This window comes from Leptosomus discolor, chromosome 25 (genome assembly GCF_034619465.1).
Source record: "Leptosomus discolor isolate bLepDis1 chromosome 25, bLepDis1.hap2, whole genome shotgun sequence".
In the NCBI taxonomy this organism is placed as follows: Eukaryota; Metazoa; Chordata; class Aves; order Leptosomiformes; family Leptosomidae; genus Leptosomus; species Leptosomus discolor.
The window spans coordinates 2,604,028-2,626,544 of NC_141415.1; the positions used below are offsets into that span (position 1 = coordinate 2,604,028).

General features: G+C 45.5%; 1 protein-coding gene across 1 annotated transcript; it reads right to left on the bottom strand.

The window, feature by feature from the left end:
- Positions 1 to 1,363: 1,363 nt before the first annotated feature.
- WNT9B (Wnt family member 9B) lies at positions 1,364 to 20,697 on the bottom strand. Its single transcript, XM_086478165.1, has 8 exons — positions 20,609 to 20,697; positions 18,333 to 18,408; positions 17,889 to 17,899; positions 15,611 to 15,670; positions 12,565 to 12,628; positions 8,790 to 9,051; positions 2,735 to 3,000; positions 1,364 to 1,840 (listed from the first exon to the last, which is right to left on the bottom strand). Exons 1-8 carry the CDS (start codon positions 20,695 to 20,697, stop codon positions 1,364 to 1,366), a joined length of 1,305 nt encoding a protein of 434 aa, XP_086334291.1.
- Between the last annotated feature and the right edge of the window lie 1,820 nt (positions 20,698 to 22,517).

Sequence of the window (22,517 nt, forward strand, 5' to 3'; positions counted from 1 at the left end):
GGATTAACCAGGGAAAGCCCTGGATCAGGCAAATACACTGCCAAGCACTGTAAAAGAGCTCAATCCCCAGACAGGTTGAGCTACACACATCTATGTGTACCTGGTGGCCAGGTCAGGGAATGCCTCCCTGCCATTCCCAAAACTGCTCTCTAAAACACAGCCAAAGAAACAAACCAGGTTGTTTCTGTTGTGTTCAGCTTAAAGTTAATGAGAAAAACATGACTCAAAGTCAGGGGATCACAACACTGTAACAGACTGTGCTCTTTTCCCCCAGGTCACCTTCTCTCATACCAGATGCCTGCATTGTCTAGACATATTTTACTTCTCAGTGCAGAGATTGTCACTCACGAGTTGCAAATTTTTAAGATGCTGCAGTTCCTGTGGTTCCTAATTCCCTTTCAGAAATTTTACCTGTCATTAGCACAGGGCAGAACTGTGGGATGCGATGTACCTTGGGCACCAGGGCAAAGAGTAGTACACATAAGACAAAAAGGCAATTGATAGTTTGCGGGGGGGGGGGGGGGGGAGAAAGATGCATCATTGGCACCATCACCCTGGATCTACCACCATAAAATAGCCCCCTGTGAGGCAGCATGCTGCAGAGGGGTAGCTTCACAGACCTCAGCTGAGTTCCTGCAATACATACACTCTAATAAAGGCAATTTTGCATCTCCTGTATACAGCAAGGTTAAAATATGGTTAAAAGGCACTTGGAATCTAACATCCAAACTATAGACCTGGGAGATGAAGCTCCATTTGTTTGTAAACTGATATTTCTGAGGCATATTCTTGTATCAAGATGAGACTACTCAACAGTGCGTCTTTGAGTTCAACGAGCTCCCAGAGAACAGCACTGAAAACCCCCTGCTGCCAGAGTCATTTTGCCTTGGTGCAGAAACAGAGCTGTCCCTGCTACATCAGGACCCAGTCTGACTATTTGCCTCCCTGGTCCCTTAATTCTCTTCTTTCCAGGAGCCAGGGTTCAAGCCCTCACTATTTCAATGTCACCACCCCAATGCATATACATGTGCAAGTGAGGGATGGAGGAGGGGAATATTCCTGCAGATGAGAGTACAAGTTTTAGCTCAAAGGAGATATTTTGACTGCTTCAGTGTTTCTACTGTCCCCACATTAACCCCACTCTCTGTCCCTCCTTCCTGATCTGATACCTGGCAAAACCTCTGTTTTTCACCCCTCATACAGGGGCTCTCCCCAGATCAGAGGATCTCAACACTGAGATAAGAGGAGCACTGGACATTTTTGGTGCTTGCCTTTGCCCTCACCCCACAGCAGAAAGTCATGTCTCTCTCTCCCTACTGCTTCCTTGTACTCTATGACTTGTCTTGACCCACTAGCACTGTCTTTACTGCTTGCAGCTGTAGACCACCTCTTCCTGCATACACTGTTGGCACTCAACATAGCAACACCACTGCACCTGGCAGTGGCAAGAGAAGGTAACCAGCCGGCTCTGGGTGTTATAGCCTCGTCCACAGCACATGCTGTCACAGTTGCCTTCCCGAGAGCAGGTCCTCCCAGCAGTTCCCAGGGAGTATTTACTGGGACGGCAGAAACTGGGGGAGTCTTCCACATACACTAGGTCAGTAGAGCGGGGTGAAGCAGGGTGCTTGGGGGAATGGCTGTGTCTCTGTGGGCCAGCCAGCTCCGAGTGTCCCACAGCATCATTGGTGGTGCTGAAGACCTTGACAGCATCATCGTAGCGCAGCTTCAGCAGTCTTCCAATCTCATGGAAAGGTGAAAGCTGCTTCCAGCATGTCCGGACAGCACATGAGCCAGAGACACCATGGCACTTGCATGTGGTTTTGAGACCGTTTTTCACAGCCTGATGAGGAAGAGAAGTGGTAGTCATTATCTGCCAGGACCATGAGGCTAATTCTGCGTAGAGGCAACACCTCAGATTGCAGACAGCCTGGAAGTACTTCAGTTTTACTGATACTAACCCTATTTTATGGGAGAAAAACTAAATAACAAAACAAAACGATGGAATGGCTAAAGGGCTGGCTATCGAACCAGAGAGCAGAAAGCTGAAATGAGGACAAATGGCTGAATACTGAGTAAATTCTTACTAATGCTATTTGGAACAGCAGGAGTAGTCAACCATAAAACTGGGCATCTCCAGCATGGTGGATTCTCTTTGGCATATTCAAATGAAGACAGTACTCTAATCGAGAAAGTAATTGGACTCAGTAAATGGTAAACAATGGTAAGTCAGTAGCCTGTAACATATAGGCCAAAATGCTTGATCTAATGGTCTCCCTGACCCAAATCTGTGACATGACAAGTTCCATAGCAAATCACCAGCAGACTCGTAACTGATCTCAAAAGTGTCAACCCTTAATCTGCTTCACATGTCAGACCAGTTCTGAAGCTCTAGCTCTTCTCAAAACTCCCTGTGGCCGTGGTGTAACACATGGAGTAATTCAGCCATTAAGTGCTACAGCTGTTACCGTGCTGCATATTGCTATCACTCAGCCCCAATACCGCTAAAGGGTACAGGATGCTACTCTGCCACTCAACATGCAGCTCCTCACATCAGAGTTCAGGAGACTTTCCAGGGAGCTCTCAGTACTGTAAGGTCCACAACACACAAGTAAACAGGTCTGGTTTCAGTAGAGGCAGGGAACAGCCCTCTCACAAACAGCCTTGGCTGAGGATGTGTTGGAAGACTTACTCTGAGTCCTAACTTCATTCTAGGCCTGCTAGTGCAGCTCCTCACCTTTATGCCAACATTGGTGTTGTGGATGTCCACCTTGGCCCGCAGGTCTTTGCCAATCCTCTTCTGACCCAAGAATTTTTTCAGGAACTTGGTGCTGTATTTGAGGTTGTCTCCACAAACACCCCACTGCCAGGCCTTGCGGTTCTCCAGGTCTGGGGAGTCATCACAGGTGCAGCGCTCCATGCGCCCAGCACTACAGGCTCTGGCCAAGGAGTGGGTGAGAGCTGCAGAAGACACTGCATAGAGGAAGGCAGTTTCCTTAAAACCTGCACAGGAGAAGGATTAGGAGAGGGTAGGAGCAGGAAAGGCAAAATAAGGTGTTCATCCACCTCACTGGCTCCCCTGACTGTGCATGAAATAAAACCAAGGACAATACTTAGAAATACAAAGAGACAAAACTCTTCTGTTACCTGCACACCATTCCTAGCAGAGAAACTCAGTATTATGTTTGAAGTAACTGGTATAGTAACGCCCCAGTGTCACGTGGTGGCTGTGACTGATTCAGTGTGGAGACAGCAGACCACTCATGAACCAAGGGATGATTGGCAACAGCCAAACAGTGCTGGGAAAATATTCAACCACAAAAAGCAACAGTCATGAAGCTCCATTTCTCCTCATCCTCACTGCAGAGCTGATAGGTGTGAACAGAGACCGCCATTGAAACCATGTTGTGGCTTAAAATCAGTAAATATTTAGTAGAGACTGAAAAAATATTTTAAAAATCTGACCTGTTATTTACAGACGTTTTAAATTGGGACTGTGTTGGCACAGTTGTAGTATTTCATATGGAAAGATCATGTGTAGTTTGACTGGATGTGGTTCCACGTTGAAGTACATCTTGGGCAAGAAGGACAGCTCTTCCGCACGTGAGTGGGCTTTCTGGCTTCCCTGTAAATTATCTACTCCCAGTGAGTGTGGGGATGCTTTCTGAAGCTGTTCTCCTTCCTAAAGCTTGGCTACATTTGCCCTGAGGTGACCATGATACACCATGACATTTTAACCAGGAAAGAAGGTACAGTGCCTGAATAGAAATTCAATCTGCAGACATGAGATCATATAGGAATGGGTATGTTGATATGACACCCATGAGCTCCTCAGAAGTTCCAGAAAACCCTGATTGACACAAACCTGATCTAAACCCCAAAATATTTTGTTTTGATTACCTACTTCCTCTCCTATTTAATCCAGGGGAAAATCTTAATATTTCCTCTAGAGTTCATTTGCAAGAAACAAAACTATTAATGGGAAATTGCTTAACACGTCCACAATTTAGGAAGTAGTGCAGGGAAGAGAAAGACAGGTGACTGATCAATAGCTCAGAGTACAGGAATGGATAGGATTGGCCAAAACAGAGAAAATTTCATTTTTGAAAAATAAACTTGTAGATTGCATGGAAGAAAACACACTGAAGCAAACAAATATTCCACATTGGAAAATTCTAAATTTCCTTCCACGTCAGAATGAAACCTGTTTCCCCCAAAAATGGAAGATAAAGAGAGAACCACAGAGACCTGATCTAGTCTTGCAGTCAGTCCTGCTTTGAGCAAAGGTTGGAAGGCACCTCCAGAATTCATTCAGTCCAACCTCAAATCTTTCCATCATTCTGTTCCCTCAAAGAATCCAGCTGTAATAACAGATCAGACCACTGACTGTTGAGATCCAGACATAAATCTGACCAGAGAACAGGACAAAGCGTTCTTCTGATAGGTATCAGTAAGAAGAATGAAAAATTGACTAATCGTGAACATAATGGAGAGGCTGCATTAGCAACTTCAATACAGACCTCATGGAAGCTCTTTGGAATTCCAGAATTTTAGATGAAAGATCTAGCAACAGTATGGACGTGGATGAGAGAGTCAAGAACATGTGGAGGAGTTCAAGGAGACCAATTAACAAGCTGCTTTCTACCTCACCATTTTAGTTGCTGTATCACTGGGACAAGTAACTTGCAGCTAAGCTGTCTGGTTGATGATGCTCTGTAAAACCTGTCAGGGTACTGGAAGAATAATGAAAAAATGTCACCACATCCATCAAAAGTTTTGGAAAAGCTAGTATGGGACAGTCAATACAGATTATGGCTAACAACATGATGCTCACGCATTTTCAAACAGTGGCTAACTCAAAAGAAGGACCTAAGAGAGGATAAAATACGTTTGAGATCCTGAATCTGAAAAATAATTCCAGAATCTAATCTCCAAATGCCTACCAGATACCCAGTATCCTATCTGACATACTGATACCAGAAGAGAGGAGAGCATTTTAGAAACACTTTCCCATACCATATAAAGTTAGCAGTACCAGTCAGCTCCACATACACTGCTAAATCTGACTTTGTGGAATACCACACTGCTTCTGCTATTTCTGACCAGTGGTGGTTTGGTTTCTTCTGTGGCACTCCACGTAAGTGCTGGCCAGATTTCAACCCACTTGAAATCAAAGACCATTGCTTGTGGTCAGGCCACTGCAGACAGCAGTAACTGAAGATAACAAGCATACTTTCAAATAGTCTCCTTTTTCTCCTCCCCCCCTTCAACCTCCTTTTATGGCAAAGGTTCAATGTCACCAGGCTGCCAAATGCTTGTCTGAAAAGTCTAAGATGATTCCTTCTACTTTGTAAGAAGGGATTGATCACCCTTTAATTGTTTAATTCACAAATCACATGAATAAAGGAAAAATTGAATGGTCCTTAAGCCCTTATGGAATAACAATGAGCAACAGAGCAGCTGTTGAAGCTGGGTTTTCAGTAGGACATAGCACAAATTAGTAGCAATCAGCCCCAACAAGCATGAGTAGAGAAGATATAAAATTAGGTTTCTCCATGTGTCCTGGTTACCTATCCTCCCGCTATATCAATGGAGCTGTTGTCACCACATCCAGCAGAGCTTGGAGACAATGCCCAGGCTGTCAGGGTCTGGTTTAGGGATGAGTCACTCTCCTGACCCCGTTGACTGTGTTGCTAGTGACTAAATGAAATCTTAACCACTCGGTGCAAGGGCAAACATCTAAATGCATATGACTTCACTGGGCAGTTAGGTTGCAAACATCCAGCACAGAATTGAATTTCAAGATGTTAAAGCAAGCCAGCTCCCCCTGGTAGGACCTCGCACGTGTCCAAGTCTTCCCCTGAGCTCTCTGGAATTATTTCTTAGCCCAGCAGCCTATAAATACAGAAAAGACTTTTGCTGCATGGCAAGGCACTGTGCTGTGGTGTGGTGCGCTCTAGACCACAAGGAAAACTATAATAGGAGGAGTTTAGCCATGTGGTGATTCTGCCAAAGGAAAGATGCTCAAGGTCAAAGATTTTTCAGTGCTACAACAAAGATAGTGTGAGCATTTCAGAGCAAGTGGAAGAGACATCTCTCTGGAAAAAAACAAACAAACAAACAAAGCCATACAACCAAATTTTTTTTAAAAAAAAAACAACCAACTGAACAAACAAAAAAGAGCAGACCAGAAAGCTATAGAATTGTAGAAACATTCACGATGGAAGGACTTCTCAGGGTCTTTAGTACAACCTCCTGCTCCAAGCAGGGCGAACTCCAATGCCAGATAAAGTTGCTCAGGGCTTTGTCCAACTCAGTTCTTAAAATCTCTAATAGTGGAAATTCTGTGTCTCCAAGCTACCACTCCTGTGCTCTACCATTCCTAGATCAATGAAACCACTGGTTGAAGGTCAAAGAATCTAACCAACAGGAAGCAAAGAAATGGATTAATGGATGGAAGTATTGCAGACTGCTTGTTTCTCAAGAAGGATTTTTCAGAGTGGCTGGATTTGAGCTTCTTTGCTATAGGTATTTATTTTCCCAAAATCACCATGTTGTTCGAGATGAAATACTGCTTACCTGACCTCCAGCAGCAATTGACTGCCCTTATGGCACACCTTGGAGACCAAAAGATTATCGTTGCTTTACAAACTTTTTATAAAGACACTAACTGCCACCATGCAACAAGATGGCCTGAAATGTCCCTCCAGAATCATTTGAAATCTAACTAATTCCATGGATTTTCAAAGAAGTGGAGAACGGATGCAGAAGGATTTTGCAGGGATCAGTGAAGAGTAATAGTCATCGAAGGACTGTAGGTTATGCAAAAGGAGTTTTCCAGTTGTATCCGAAGGATTGTCAGTGTAAAACAACCAATGTGCAGACTGTGAAAAAAGCCAGAAAGCCCTTCACTTTTTTTTTTTTTTTACTTACTAAAAGTGTGTAAATAGAGGAAAAAAGATGGTGGCATCTCTAGAAGCAGGAAAAGCCTCAATGATCTGAATCAGTCATAGCAGTTTTTCAGTTGTGACTGCAAATTAAGTGGGGCTTTTCACCTTTTACAAAAATGAACCATCTCAGTGGGACATGATCTTTTCTCCCCTCTTGCACTCATAAGACCATCAAAGACTGTTAAGAAGTGTGTGGTTTTCTTTATGGCTTCTCTAGGACCATGGCAACATCAAATGATTTAAACATTTCTGAAACTCTTCATCACTACTTGGGTGAAATGAGCATAGTCCGTTGTCTGACTAACAATTTTAAAGGCAGCAACAAAGCAGCAGTAGGAATATGTGAGAAACAGATCAAAAGTGGCAGCTGAAAGTGCTCATGTTCTTTGTGAAAGAATCTAACCTATTTGCAAGTTAAAGGAAAATGAGAACTAGTAATTGCTTCCAGCCAACTGTCCTCTCATATAGGAGATGTATATAGCATACTTTTTGGTATTAAATCATCATTTGATCCTTAAGATTGTGTAATAAAAGTTTTCAAACACTTATCCTCATCTGCCAAAACAGGTTTTAAATTACAGGTGATATTTTATTTTGTCAGTCAGGAGTCAATGGAAATGTTGAGGCATGCCACCACGAGATAATTAAATGTTTTCCAGCTATTTGAAGATGAAGATTATTCAATTGTCATTTTCAAGTAATTTGAGGTTGATGAAGGTACAGATGTCAGAAAGTCAGTCAAAATTATCATGAACAGCTTCTTCCACAGTGTGCTAAAAAAATTCACAATAGAGCCTTGCAATGAATTAAATCTCATCTGACATGTGCTGGTTTACTAAAATATTAACCTAATATTCACATTAATAAAATTGGATAATTTTAAATTGAAATGTTAAAAAGTTTCAATCCCAAAGCTAATTAAAATCAAGATTTTATTTCATGAAAGTTAATATTGGCTTATTTGGGCCCCTTTTCTTAAAACATTAAGTTACTAAACATTATCAAAGGACTGAAACTCAGTAATACTGAAGACTGAAACTTAGTAAATGTTACTAAACGTTATTGAAGGGCTGAAACTCAGTAGCATGTGGTCAGGCATTGTTTGGATGAGGACAAGTTTAGCAAAGTGTATATGCATGTTTTGGCAACTTTTATTAAGAAATAGTTTCAGGGTCTGTCCTCATTCTATTTTTCTCAAGTTCTTATAAATTGAAGGATTTATTATGCTCTCTCCTACCTCAAATTCAGAACTTACAGGACATTTCCTTCCTCTAAAGCATTTTGTGCAACAGAAGACAGTGGCTGAAAAGTGTCCACTCTGTCTGAACTTCTGCAGAAACTTCAAATATGTGTGGAAGAATCTTAGGAGATATTTATCAACATGCACTGAAATCACAGAATCACAGAAATGCCTTAATGATGATAAATGACATTTTCAAACAGTAAATTAGGATTAAATTCTGTATCTGAGAACAACAGAGATTTACATACGGAATATCCAAAGAGCTAAAAAGTCTTTTCTTAAAATGTCCCTTGACATAAAGCATGAACCCTTATTTTTCACAGTATAACCCCTGATTGCCAGCCAAGGAAGATGGTCAGTCTAGGAAACTCTGGTCTTGGACAAAAATTCACAAGGTCAAGGGTGTGAAATTCCTTCTACTTTTCAACCTATGACAAACCAGACAGGAAAGATAAGGATAAGGCAAGTTTTGTGGCAAAAGGGCCCAAATTGCACAGCTCCCATTCCTAGGCAAAAAAAAAAAAAAAAAAAAGATGCATATTCCAGGGGCCACAGCACCAAATGAGATTTTATACTGCAAACAAAAGACTACCTTGTACCTCGCTTCAGCAGGCTGGTCCGTCCCTCCAGGCTGCAGTTCCAGCGCTCGCTGCGAAACTGGTACTGGCACTCCATGATCCCAAGCCGGATGGCATCCCGCAAGGTCTCTGCCAAGCCAGGCTCCCTCCGGCACAGCCTCTTCTGCTTGCGGGACAGCTTCAGCAAGTCACACTGCTTCACGTGTACCTTCCCCTGGGCAGAGTTTGTGGAGGGTCCCAGGGATGGGAAGTGGGTCAGAGCTTCTTTTCCAGTCAAGCTGAAAGGAAGCAGAAAAAGCAGTGTGTTATGGGAGAGGGCAATCATGGAAGAGAAAAGGTGATCAGAGGGAAGGATATTCAGAAAGCTGCTGGTCAGGGTACTTTACCAGCTCAGAAGGTTAATCACTACAGATCGGTTAGATCTAATATCCCATCTCCACCACACACCAAGGCAAAGTAGCAGACTAATGCTGTGGGGAGAAAGAAGAAATGCACGTGTGTTGTCACCAGCAGCCTCAGGTGGGAAGTTTTCTTGACTCTACGAAGAGGACATGTTTACACCACTGCAGTTTTGTTTCCTTCACAGTACATTGACCATCACACACAGAGATTTGTTTTACTCAATGGTTCTGCAGGTCACTGTAGGTCACAGCTCTGTCCTAACTCCATCAAGCATTAACCATGTCCTTCCAGGGTTTTGGGTGCACTGGTACCATGCCACTGAAAATACCTGGGGAAGACCAACAGGGAGGCACTATCAATGATTACCTTTCTACAGCAAACACGACTTTTGCTGGAAACATTTTCTTGCTGAAAAAATAAAGGAAAGTTCAACTAAAAATGTCTTTCCCAATGCAATGGCAATGCACTTGTATGTGTTTATATGTAATTCAGCTGAAAAATGTCACAAATTTTAGAGATAAATGGTTTCACTTTTCATGGCAAGAAAATATTTTTCTTGCAAAATTTATCGTCCTTAATATCTTTAGGATGCTTGAAAACACAGAGAAGTAATTTTACTTTGATGCAAGATTTGAGGGTTGCAAACAAGCTGGGAAGAGTCATGCATTTGCACAACACTGATCAGGAGTGCCTCTCCTGATTACCAAACAGGTAAGAATCACAGAGTGCCTCAACTCCCCCACCCAGAAAAATACCAAAACCAATGGAAATGTCCTAAAGCCTTTATTTGTGGACACAACTCAGCCCCAATAGTAACATTTGCAGACTACACCTCCCCTCCCACAAACCCTGTCGTTTTCTTTGGAAGTCCACAGGTAGTTCAACATGGACGAAGAGATGAGCCAGTTGGTTCTTGTTCCTCTCCCCGAGTCAGGCAAACTGGGCTATGCTGCTCCATGAAGTGAGTGTGGGAGTCAGACAAGCAAAGCTGGATACGGAGGGATGCAATCAGGAGCAATCTCTGAAGCATGTCTACAAAGACTACCTGGTTGCTGCCACCCCCACCAGCAGTGCAGCGACTCTCCATCATGTTCCCTGCACAGTTCAGTGCCTGAGCAAACCAAGCCAGATGGAGATGGACACTAGTTAGTAAGCTGGTACAATGCCAAACAAGAATTCCCCACAGCAGTGCAGAGAGTGAAATTCTTCACCTCTGCACCGTTATCAAGTTCCTTGTAAAATCATGGCTCTCTCACAGCTGATTTATCTGACCAGGTCTAACTGGTTGTGTTTCCAGGTGTATGTTTCCGCACAACAAATGCCAATCTGTGCCGGCAGAGAGAGGAGAGGAAAGTCTGTGCCGGCAAATATGACAAGTGTCCACATTGTCTACCACACTCCAGTTCACAAGTAAAGAATTTTAACCAAGGGAGGTGACCAAAATGAAAACATACGTGGTTCCACAAAAGACAGACATTTCTAACTCAACTCTTCAAGCTATCCAGAAGGACCTTGACAGGCCAAGTAAAACGTCCTGCACATGGGTCGGGGCAGTCCCAAGCACAAATGCAGGCTGGGCGATGGGTGGATTGAGAACAGCCCTGCAGAGAAGGCCTTGGGGGTGTTGGTTGACGAGAAACTCAGCATGACCCAGCAATGTGCACTTGCAGCCCAGAAAGCCAAACATATCCTGAGCTGTATCGGAAGCAGCGTGGCCAGCAGGTCAAGGGAGGTGATTCTCCTCCTCTACTGTGCTCTGGTGAGACCTCACCTGCAGTGCCATGTCCAGCTCTGGGGCCCGCAGCACAGGAAAGACATGGACCTGTTGAAGCAAGTCCACAGAAGGGCCACAAAGATGATCAGGGGCTGAAGCACCTCCCCTGTGAGGACAGGCTGAGAGAGTTGGGGTTGTTCAGTTTGGAGAAGAGAAGGCTCCGGGGAGAACTTCTAGCGACCTTCCAGTACTTAAAGAGAGCCTACAGGAAAGCATGAGAGGATGTTTCACAAGGGCATGTAGTGATAGGACAAGGGGTAACGGCTTTAAACTGAAAGAGGGGAGATTTCAATTAGATATTAGGAAGAAGTTCTTTACTGTGAGGCTGGTGAGACACCGGAACAGGTTGCCCAGAGAAGCCGTGGCTGTCCCCTCCCTGGAAGTGTTCAAGGCCAGGTTGGATGAGGCTTTGAGAGATCTTATCTAGTGGAAGGTGTCCCTGACCATGGCAGGGGGTTGCAACTGGATGATCTTCAAGGTCCCTTCCAACCCAAACCATTCAATGATTCTATGAAGCAAGACCATACTCTTATCAGGGATATAACCTTCATTATGGAGGATGCAAGTCAAGCACCACAGCTGCAATTTTAGTCCTCCACATATTTTATAGTCATCTATATCTGAGCTAGATGTCTAGATCTTTCTGTAGTCAATCTAATCTACCCAGGCATGGGAGTTACAGCCCAATTCAGCTGACCTAACCCCAGCACTTCCGCATTCATTCTCACAGTATCCTACAACCTCCAGATGCACTCACACCACCATAATTAGGAACAAGTGCGATTAACTGACACATGGAAATCATCCAGAGACCTGCAAACTAATCAAGAACCAAGGAATCATTGTGAAACATGCAGCAGGTATTAAACTTTAGAAACCAAGTGGGAAGAATCTCGTAATCCCGTTGTCACTGCTGAACTGGGGGACAGAAACATGAGATGGTCCAGTGAGAGCCAAGAAATAAACAGGCAATACTGGAAACAGACAGATATTTGGGGGCAGGTTTCAGCTGAAGAAACTGGAATTAACATGGTTTGATGAGCTTCAGAGAGCAATTCAGACTGCACAGTTCAAAGCTCTATCTGGCACCAAACGCTGCACACAGAGGGCAGCAACAGCTGGTGCACAAGGGACATGCAGCAGTCCTGAGCTGTAGGAACTGTGGTGAAGGACACTAGATTGACCCAAATGAGTGAGACCAACACATGATGAGCAACCTTGACCACTTTGCCTGACTCGTTGTGGTGCTTAGAAACCGATACGTGTGCTCCTTAGAGTTATATTTCCCTGGGTGCATAAGCACATGCTCTGCGCAAGCTCCGAAGCTCAAGATATGCCAACTCCAGTATGGGCAGGGAGACGCAACAGAAGCTGAGAGTCGGACAAAAGTCTGACTTCTTAGGGATGTTCAGGCTGTACCTAACTCACTGCAACAATGCTGGGTTCAGGCAGAGGTGTTGCTATTGCATCAGTTGGGGGAATAGCAACACTCATGTAAGTCAGAGACCTGGACTTTTCCTGGTAGTGGGATCCAGCACTCGCATCCCAGGAAAGTGCACTTGTCAACAAGTTAAATGTGAGGTGTAGTTATTCTCCGTTTGCCATACAGCATCTGCGCTTCCATGCAGCAGAGTTTCCCAAGTTCACAGCACAGAGAGCAGAAATAAGAAAAAGGGAACTGGCGCTGGAGAGAGGAGCTGAAGAGACTCATATATCAACACTGAAATTGCTCACTGCTTGAAAGCCACATATGCAATTTTACTAAAGTCCTGTATACCAAGCTACTGATTGTCCACATACCAGCAGAACTACCACCCATGCCAACTATCCTAACTCTCAAAAATCCCTTTTCTGAACAAAAAGAGCTCCCCTCCTGCCAGTGTCCATCCTCATTTTAGTGTCCTCCATCCTAGGTAAACTGGCATTCATCCCTTCTCAGATATTTTTGAGAGAGCAGTCATACCTTCACTGACAATTTAGACTAGTCATCTGCTTCCTATGAAACATGTGATCAGCTCTCAGCTCTTCCTTTTCACAGGGGCTTCAGAAGCAGCAGGAGCTCTAGTATGGAGGCTTGATGGCTCTATTTCCGAAGGAGCCCAATAGTATGACGTCAACTATGAATAAAACAGAGAATTACAAAAAAACCTGCTCACTTTTTGTTCTTATCATTATACATGCTCATCCCAAGGGCCTATGATATTGGCCTAAAATCTGTGAACCCCTTCTCATGGGGAAAAGATACAGTAGGCAGTGCTCTAGTCTAGTGGTAAAGAGCAAAGCAAGAACCATAGGATGAAAGTTAAAATCAGAAAATCAGACCTTAAGCAGACACAATTTAACTAAGGGTTATTGAGCTCCCCCAGGTTTGTCAGGGGCTTTGATGCATTTCCTCAAGTAGCAACTGTAAAGTCAAGACTCTGTGCTCTTCTGTAGCTCACTGGCTGTCAGAGTATTCACATCAGAGTGCTGACTCAGGAAGGAAAATGTGGTACAAAAGACATTTCTTAAAACCACATGAGTGTAAAAGGGAGAAAAGGTGGCAAACGGATCTTCAGATTTTTCTGAGATGTGGTGATCTACATAGCACAGGAGAGAGCTGTACCAGGCAAGTTGTCAGAAACTCTAAGAATAGAGTAGAATTAGTGGGCAAACGTTAAACAGAGAACAGTGGAGAAGGGTCTTCTGTAGAACGTGGTCATGCCTCATAAACCTACTTTGGAGGAGTCATTGAACAGAAAGACCAAGGATAGGCCAGATGCTACAGTCTACTTGGACTGGTAAAGTTGACGGATTTCCAAAATAGCTTGCGTATGAAGTCAAATACACAGACCCACTATCTTCCACAATTTCCACTAGAAGAAAAAGGAATACTAGGAGAACACAGGGTTGTAAAATCATGTCTGACCTGCAAGTGAGTAAGAGAGATTATTCATACCTCTAGTATACAAGAACCAGGGGGAATTATATTAACTTATTAATTGATAGACTAAAAATAAATTAAATGGGATACAGAGACTGTAGTTAAACTTGCAGCCCTTCTTAATGCAGGACACTAGGGATGCTAACGTATACATGCATTCATACAAAACCATAGAATAAAAATTCATAAGAGACCATTAATCACAAAGCTACTTTGACAGGAAATCCTTGAGGTATCGGCTGTCAGAAGCCAGAGAGTATTCTGAGAGAGCATCATTTTCTGCTATCCTATTCCTTTATATGCTTTTGCCTTCATGTTTATTATTACCCAGTGTTGAAACCAGGTTGTGAAGCTACATGAACCCTTGGTCTGACCCAGGACAGCTGTTCCTACAGTCTTGGACAGGGATTATCTCAAGGATGTCCTATGACCCACCAGTGGCCAACAAGATTTAGGAGAAGGTGGTATTGTATTCTTCAGACCCTGAAGGATGTTGGATGCTAGTATTTGTGTAAAACTCAAATATAATAATCATAGGCACTATAAAAACCACCTTAGAAGAATTTGATTCCATTTTCAGAGCAATTTCAATAGTGCACAGCAAATACAGCCTGGGACCACACACAGAGCAAAGACACCAAGTCTAATTCATCTTTTACACTATGCAAAGCAGAAGCTTCATGGGAAAAACACTTTCTAAAATTTGATCCATCGATACTTTGAATTCTGACAGAGGTAATACAGCATCCTACACAAATAGCTGGTTGCACAGGCAGACTTAATTAATATTTCTTTTTTATTATTTTTTTTTAATTTCTAAAGTTCCAACACAAAAAGAAACTTGTTTTTCCTCTAGAAACATAGGATGGAAATAAACAGATGGAAATAATGCACTCAGGAGTAAACTAAATAAGCAGTAAATTGGTTAATCTAAGACATATAACTAAAGCTACTTGGAATATACCTTTCTGTGAAAGTCTCCCTCATGTGAACTACCACACTCGTTATCTAAGACATGTGAATTGAAAAGAAAAAATTACACCGCTGTGCTTGGAGGCTCCTACAGAGATTGGGATTCATTGAGTAAGATCAGTGCACAGACGTAACTTTCAAAACTACTGTCTCACGTATCTTTCACTTTAGGTAAGCAGGCAGAGAAATTAAAGGAGTTGCGCAAGGTCGTGCAGCTGACCAGTGGCGCAGCCAGCAGCAGAAGCCACTCACAGAGTCCGAACAGACACAGCTAAGATTGCCCGTATGAGTAGAGGCTTGCAGCCTCTGACTGTAACTGTGTTTTGTTAGGGTAAGACTAACACAGGATCAGATTGAGATCGCAGTACGAGAACATTCTTACAAGATTAAATATAAAATATGCAGATATTTGCAGTTAGGCAAAATGCACATGGTTTTTAGATGATTTAGAGTTTATTATCTACAGATCATACGGCAAAAAAAAGTAAACTCTTTGAATTAATGCACACCTGCTAGCAATCTGAAAGAACAATAAGGATCTCAAACTTTTATTTCTCTCTATTTTTCTGTCTAAGCACTTTGCTAAATTCATCTATTTCCTTTAATCTCCTTCCAGCCACATTCCAGCTGCTTAAGAGACTTTTAATGAGAGCCTGTTCCTGTGCAATGCCCAATGTCCTCTGGATCTGAAAGGTCTTAAAACCCCCTAAAAATATGCCTTTTCTACCTTTCCCAAGTAAGGAGAAAAATCAAAGGGAGCCACAACAGTACTCCATATCTGATTTCACGGGCCTTTCATGTTCCGCAGAAATATCTACACCCCACAGGTAGCTGCAACAAGAATTCAGGAAAGGTTAAGAGAATATGGGACAATGACAGATCAAATCGAGGCCACTATGGTGCACAGCAGGTCCTCAGCTCTCTCTCCCTGACAGCTCAGTGGAATAGAGTTTTAATCCTATCAGAAGAAACACAATTTAATCCTCAATATTTTCCCCTGGACAAATGGGTGGCCAGCAGCAGTGTTGTACTGTCTTGACTAAATGGGATGATCTCCCATCTTTGTACCACCCACTGTCTACAGAGAAGGTGGCAGAAATCCCCAAAGCAGCATCTTGTTATAAACTATTGATCTCAAAGGTTTTTTTACTTTTGCCCATCAGAGTTGTCATTTCAGACCCTTTGGCAGGTATCTTTCTACCTGTTATCCTCCAGGTTTTCTGTCAAGCTTTCTGCTCCCCACAAAGAAATTGAGCTTGAATTAAAAACTCAGGTGAGGTTTATGTGAGGTTATGAATTGGAATCCTTTGAAATGGGCTTTTCTGCTTGGGAACGGCAGCAGATGAAGTGTCCAGATACAGACTTGTTTTTTAAAAAGAATTCTCCTGAAACTCCACAGAGAACAGCATATAAAATTGTTACATCAAAAGAGCTGGTTGTTTTGGGATGAGAGGCACGTGAGGCTGTAAGGATTTAGCTGGGAACCATTGCAATCAGTGTCTATGCACCAGCTGACTTGGGTCACTCTAACTGCACTGGGTTCTTCATCTTTATCTGCTCTTGGTTTAAACCCTTCCACCTCTCAACAGAGTCACATGAAATATCTCCATGCAGCCCTTTATTTCAGGGGCAGTGCCCTCCCTGCTGCTGACCATCCAACCCAGTCCAGCAGTCTGGTCAATCATTACATGGGAGACCAGATTTTTCAGTCTAACTCCGGACTGGCCACATTCCCTAGAGCGTTCCCTACATGAAACACTCAACACCCAGTGGGATGATGTTTTAGAAAATATGATACCCTGAGATAGTGACTAAAGAGAATCTGGGAACTGAAGATAATCAAAAAGCAACCGTGAAAAGCCCTTACCTATTCAATGCATCTGTAGTTTCATGTCATCTCTGTTGTGGTAGTCACTACAGACTCCATCTTTTCAAGTCTCAGCCGAAAGTTGCCTACCCTCTCCATTTCTGCTCTCTTTCTGCTGATATACTCTTTTTAAATATCCCAGTGTTCTGTGTGACTGACAACGCAAAAAAAGATGCTGTAACAAATGCTCCTGATACACAGTATTTTGAGGAATGATTGTGCATCCTGTAAGTAATATGAGCATTTAATTTATCAGCTCAACAGGAAGAGAAACATATTCAGAAATCTTTCCAGGAGCACTCAGAACTCTACAGGAGAGTCCCTAACTATAGTACATTTGATCCATTAGATTTGTCAGAGAAACGCTGCAGTAACAAACAGTTATCAAAGAAAACAAAGAAATGTAGGTAACTGGGCTAACTGGACAGAAACCAAAGCTTACTCGACATCTCTAGAGGGATACAGGGGAGGTGAGGACAGCGTTTTTCAAGATACTCATATTTACAATAAGATGCCATTTGACATATTATGCTATTTTCAAAACTATGCAAGCCCAAGCTTCAATAGACCTGCAAGTCATGTTGTTTTTACTCACCAAGGGCCCCCCAAAAATTCTCAGCATCATGAAATGAGCAACAGTTGTGCCACTGACTTTGATGGGAGAAGAATTAGCAGTAAATACAGAGGACACAGGTAGGCTGAATTAAGAGGAGCTGTGAATCAAGACAGCACATCATGTGAAATTCCAGGAAGCCTGGCGCCTCTGTACCTACCACAGGTATTTCAGGACAAGTTATAAAGAAATGCTGCAGCAGATCTGGCTGCCCACAGAGTGCAGGCCAAACTGGCCCGTGAATGAGACATGTTGCAGCCTGCTCCGTGGAGGTCTCCTCAGAAGAAGGCTTTAATCAGGTTTGTTGCTTCTGTCTGCCCAACATCCTACCTGAGGTGGGTCTCTTCTGACTTCTGCCCTGACCTAATTGTAGGAAGGGACCCTCTTAGGCTCTGTGAGGAGCTCTTTGCCCTCCAGCACATCCTAAACTGCTTTTCACTTTGTGAAACACAGCCCCTAAGAAGGCAATAGGAGGCTGAGAGCATTTAGTGAGGCCTAGAGAGACTCCCACCCACCCAAGGAGTTGTACACCCTGAAAGAAAAAGCATGGCTAAATGAGGAGAGAATACCTTACAGGAGGCTGCAGCATAGGGGAGGATTGAAACAAAGGTGAAAACAAAACAAGCACGAAGGAAGTTAAGAGGTGGACACTGTCTGTATGCAAGGGAGACAGCCACTCCTGGATTCCTGCATCTAATGAGCCAGGCAAGCCCAACATAATCTGAACAACATTTCATGCAGAGCTTATTTTCGCCCACTGTCTTAAAATTAGGCTTTAATTTACCCAGCACTGGACCCAGCACTGGCAGTTCAAGGGCTGTTCAAGCATAGCCAGTGCACTGACACCAGATAGCCGAACAACCCCAGATACTGGGAACGTGGTCTGAGATCTGCCCACAGCCGCCATCATTTCTCCATTGTAAGGCTTATTTTGTATAGTTATAGGTGATATTTATCTTTCATGGGCCCTTGGACCATTTTTGCTGCACTACCTTGTACACTTCTTGCCTTACCTTTGTCCTGATGGACTCAAACTTGGCATTTTCTGCACCGCTGTCGACCAGCAGTACTTCACCTTTGTCAAACCCACTGTACACAACAGAAAGGGCTCAGGTCCTCTCTCTGCAGAAGCCTCCTTCCCTTTTTACTACATCTTTGCTGGTTTTCTCAATTAAGTGTTGGGAAAGCAAAGATCTGGCTCATGTGCCTAAGACTCTCCTATTTGGCAAAGCTTAGAGGTAGACCACTGAACCAGGGTATGAATTCCCTTCCAATTCAGTAGTAATTTGGATGCGAGATGCCTTTTCTCCCTATCTGAGCCGTAGCAGGCATTCACATCAGGGCTTTTAAAATATTCATGTTCCTCTCTAGTCTGTTGCCTCCAATTTGTGTTTGAAAGCAAACATGTATCACATTATTAATCACCACCAAACACTCACTGAGTTCTTAGACTTTAGTTTCCTTCTTGTATTCCTTCTCGTAATTTTTAAATGAAGAGGTGAGAATATGCAGGCCACACCTGTGTCAAATCCCTCAAGGAAAAAAATGTTAAAAAGTGAAACTACAGCCTCAGATCCTAAGCTACGCATTGTCAGGAGGCAGCACACCCAGATTTCGTATGCCCAGCAAGCAGCTTATACCAAACAGATCATTGCCACAAAATGAAGAATCATTCAGGTTGCTTTAACAACAGAGTCCAGCTTGAGCAACAGTCAGTAACTGCTTTGTGTTAGTTATCTGAAAGGGGAGTGCAAATACATTCACTTCCACTGAGTACAGCCACGTGCACATGCCCCTGTAACTGGAAAGCCACTCACCGCAATCCAACTCCTTTACAGAGCATTCACGCTACGAACGACCAAGGCAGAGTCCTCCCGTGTCAGCAGGTGCTTAGGTATGAGTTGGGCTAAATGATACAATTAATAAACTTAAAACCCAGCTGTTTTAAGGAAGCTTTGCAGCAGAAACGAAATACCAATTATTGTCCTAGGTGAGCGCTGCCAAGCCAGCAGAAATGTGCAAGCAAATGTAGGAAGAAGTGTCTGGCATGTGATGAGAGGATCAGTAGAGAGGGACCAAGACCCTCCACAAGTGTAAGCCAGCATAGATCTGTCCTGAGTGTTACAATCACTCACAGCAGTGTCTGAATATATCAATGTTTGTGTCTCTTCTACAGTCACTGTGATAAATGCACTAACAGCTCTGGTTACCATAAGAGAGTCTGAAAAACCTGCCTGAGAAGCAGCTTACTCAGAAAACACAGCAAAACAAAAAAAACCCCATCTTCGTAGGAAGTTCTGCATTGACCCAACCTGTTAAAAACCCGTCTTTGCCTTTACCCAAGTCAACTAATATGCAAGAGAAGGACACACGCCCAGGGACAAGTGTGCCCAAGTGACCTTGCACGATATCCCAGGCTGAAGCATCAGCTCTGCCTCTCTGCACCAAAGCGCACCCTCCGTGCCTGGGTTGGCTTTAAGCCCCTGCCACCCCGTGGAGCCCCGCAGCACCCACATGTCACCCACACCTCTCTGCTGAGCCCCAGCTCCCTCCTCCCACCTTCTTCCCTCCAGAGAAGCCGCCTGGAGAGAGGTATCAAAGCCAGCAACCATCCGGGGCGAATTCACATCCCGAGCAGAAAGGGACCCTAGTTCAAGGGGTATAAGCAAGCCAGTTTTTTCTTCCTGTTGCTCCCAGCCAAAAGCATCTTCCACCCCGTTTCTCCGTCCCACGAGTTGATCTTTCCCCCGTCCCCTTTCTCCGGGGTGCCCGGGAGCACGGCGGAGGCTCCTGCCGACACCCAGCACCCTCGCCCCTTTCTCCCACGCCGCTCCCCCACAGCGCCCCGCCGGCCGCAGCGCATCGGGCCGCCCCCGCGGTGCCAGCGCGGCCCGGCGGCTGCGGGGATGCGCCGGGGGCTGCAGGTGCGCGGCCCGGCCGGGACGGCTCCCGCACCGCTCCGAGCGGCCCCGGCGCCGAGCAACCGCGCGGAGCCTCCGCGCCTCCTCTCAGCTGAGCATCCGCGGATAACCCGCGCTCCCTCCCGGGCTTCCCTGGCGCTACCCCGCGCACCCTGCGCGCTACCCCCCCCGGGTTCCCCAACGCTGCCCCGCGCACCCTGCGAATTCCCCCCCCCCCCCTCCCCGGGGTTCTCCAACGCTGCCCCGCGCACCCTGCGCGCTCCCCCCCGGGGTTCCCCAACGCTGCCCCGCGCACCCTGCGCGCTCCCTCCCGGGCTGCCCCGGCGCGGAGGCGGCGCCAGGGGCCGAGCCCCGCGGGCGGCGCTGACCCGAAGTAGGCGGTGGCGGGCGGTGGCGGCAGGAGGAGGAGGAGGAGGAGGAGGAGGAAGATGCGGCAGAGGGCGGCGGCGGAGCGCATGGTGCCGGGCGGTGCCGCTCCGCAGCTCGCTGCGCGGCCGCCCGGCGCCGCGGCTCTTTAAGCGGGAGGCGGGGCGGCCCCCTCCTCCCGTCCCGTCCCGTCCCGTCCCGTCCCGTCCCACAGCCGCCGGCGACGCCGCGGCGGACGGCGCCGGGCACCCCCTGGGCTCCCTGGGGACCCCGTGGCCCCTCGAGCCCTCGGGCATGCCGTGCCGAGTCGCGTCCCGCCAAGTCCCTCCATCCCGCGGGCTCCCGGGGCAGCCCTTGGCCTGGATCTGTGGGCTCACAGACCGCGGCAGGGCATCGCCAGTGTCCGTACCGGGCTCCGGGATGCTCGACGGGGCCACATAGAATAATAACGGTGGATGCAGCAGGGGAAGATCCCACTTCCCAGCCTTCCTGCTGCCTTTGGCGGGGCAGCACGTCTGCAGGCAGCTGTTTGTGCAGGGAAGGATCAGGGAACGAATAAACTGATGTGTTAAGGAAGAGATGAAGATGTACCTGCTGTGCCCCAGCACTCGGTGTTCACTCAACACATCCTGCTTCTGCTTGGGCTCACTGCCAATGGCTCCAATGTTCATGGACACAAATCCCAACGCATGGCCTGGAGCACACTCCCTCAGACATGTATAATCAAATATGCACTGCACAAGGCACAAGCCAACTTCTCATACAAATGTTGGTGGGAAGGACCCTTTGGAGGTCTCTAGGCCAACCTCCTGACCCAAGACAGGTTGCTGTCAAATCTAGACAAGGATGACTGAGACTTTGTCCTGCAGACCTCCAAGGATGCAAATCCCCAGACCTCTCTCGGCACTTGTCTTGTGGATGCACGACCCTTCAGGGGAAGCATTGTTTAACGCCCAGCCTTATCCTCCCAAGCACAATTACAGAAGCATTCATAGGTGAACTCAGCAAGAACTTTCCAGAAACCAATAGTGGCCCCTGCAACAAATGTTAGCAAGGTGCAATGCCCATGCTTTGAAAACGCTCCTATAAAATCACAAGACTGTGGAGACACATTTGTGGTAGGGCTCTAGGTAGGCAGATGGACACGTGGAAGCAATCTGCCCCAGTGATAAATGAGAATGGCACCTTTGCCGAGCTGGTGGTGCGCTGCTGAGTTTAACACCCTCCTCCATCAGGTTGTGCAACTGGGAAGTTTGATTTGCAAACAGTGTAAATGTGTGTGCAAGGTTGTGAAATGCAGCACTTCCTAGTAACACTTAAAGAACTCCAGCTGAATCTGTAATTGCTCCCATCCCTGCAGCAGTATCCTCAAATGTCTCATGATGGGGAGGGTACTACCAAGACCTGGTCTCTACTACTGAGACCAGTGTTGTTATCCAGTATGTACTTGGGCTTCTTCTTTTTGTTTTCCCACATGGGGGCTCCTCGTGGCACATTTCCAGGCCAGAGCATCTCTATAACCATGCCTTTGCCTGGATGACAGAGATGGACTGTCCCACCTCCTGCCTGCACAACCCTGCTGCAAGGACTGGTGATTTTAGGAGAGGGACTAACGTAAGAAGGGACAACATTAACAGTCACCATCTCATACCAGTCCTACTATGGTAGGAAGAGAAATCTCTGCTCTCCTGCCATGCTCTGTCTTGAGTTGGGCCATAGTCCTTCCACCACAGGTGGGTGAATGGGGTTGTTGTTTGGGAAGGGGAGCAGAGGGAGGTGTGGGGCTGCATGTCAAACAAGTCTGTGGCTTCATGAAGGGCTAGGATGGGAGTCTCAGATACTGTGAGAAATCGGGTGTAGAAGGGCAACCCAACTGCCTCCACCCCCTACAGATCTCCCCAAAATCTAGTA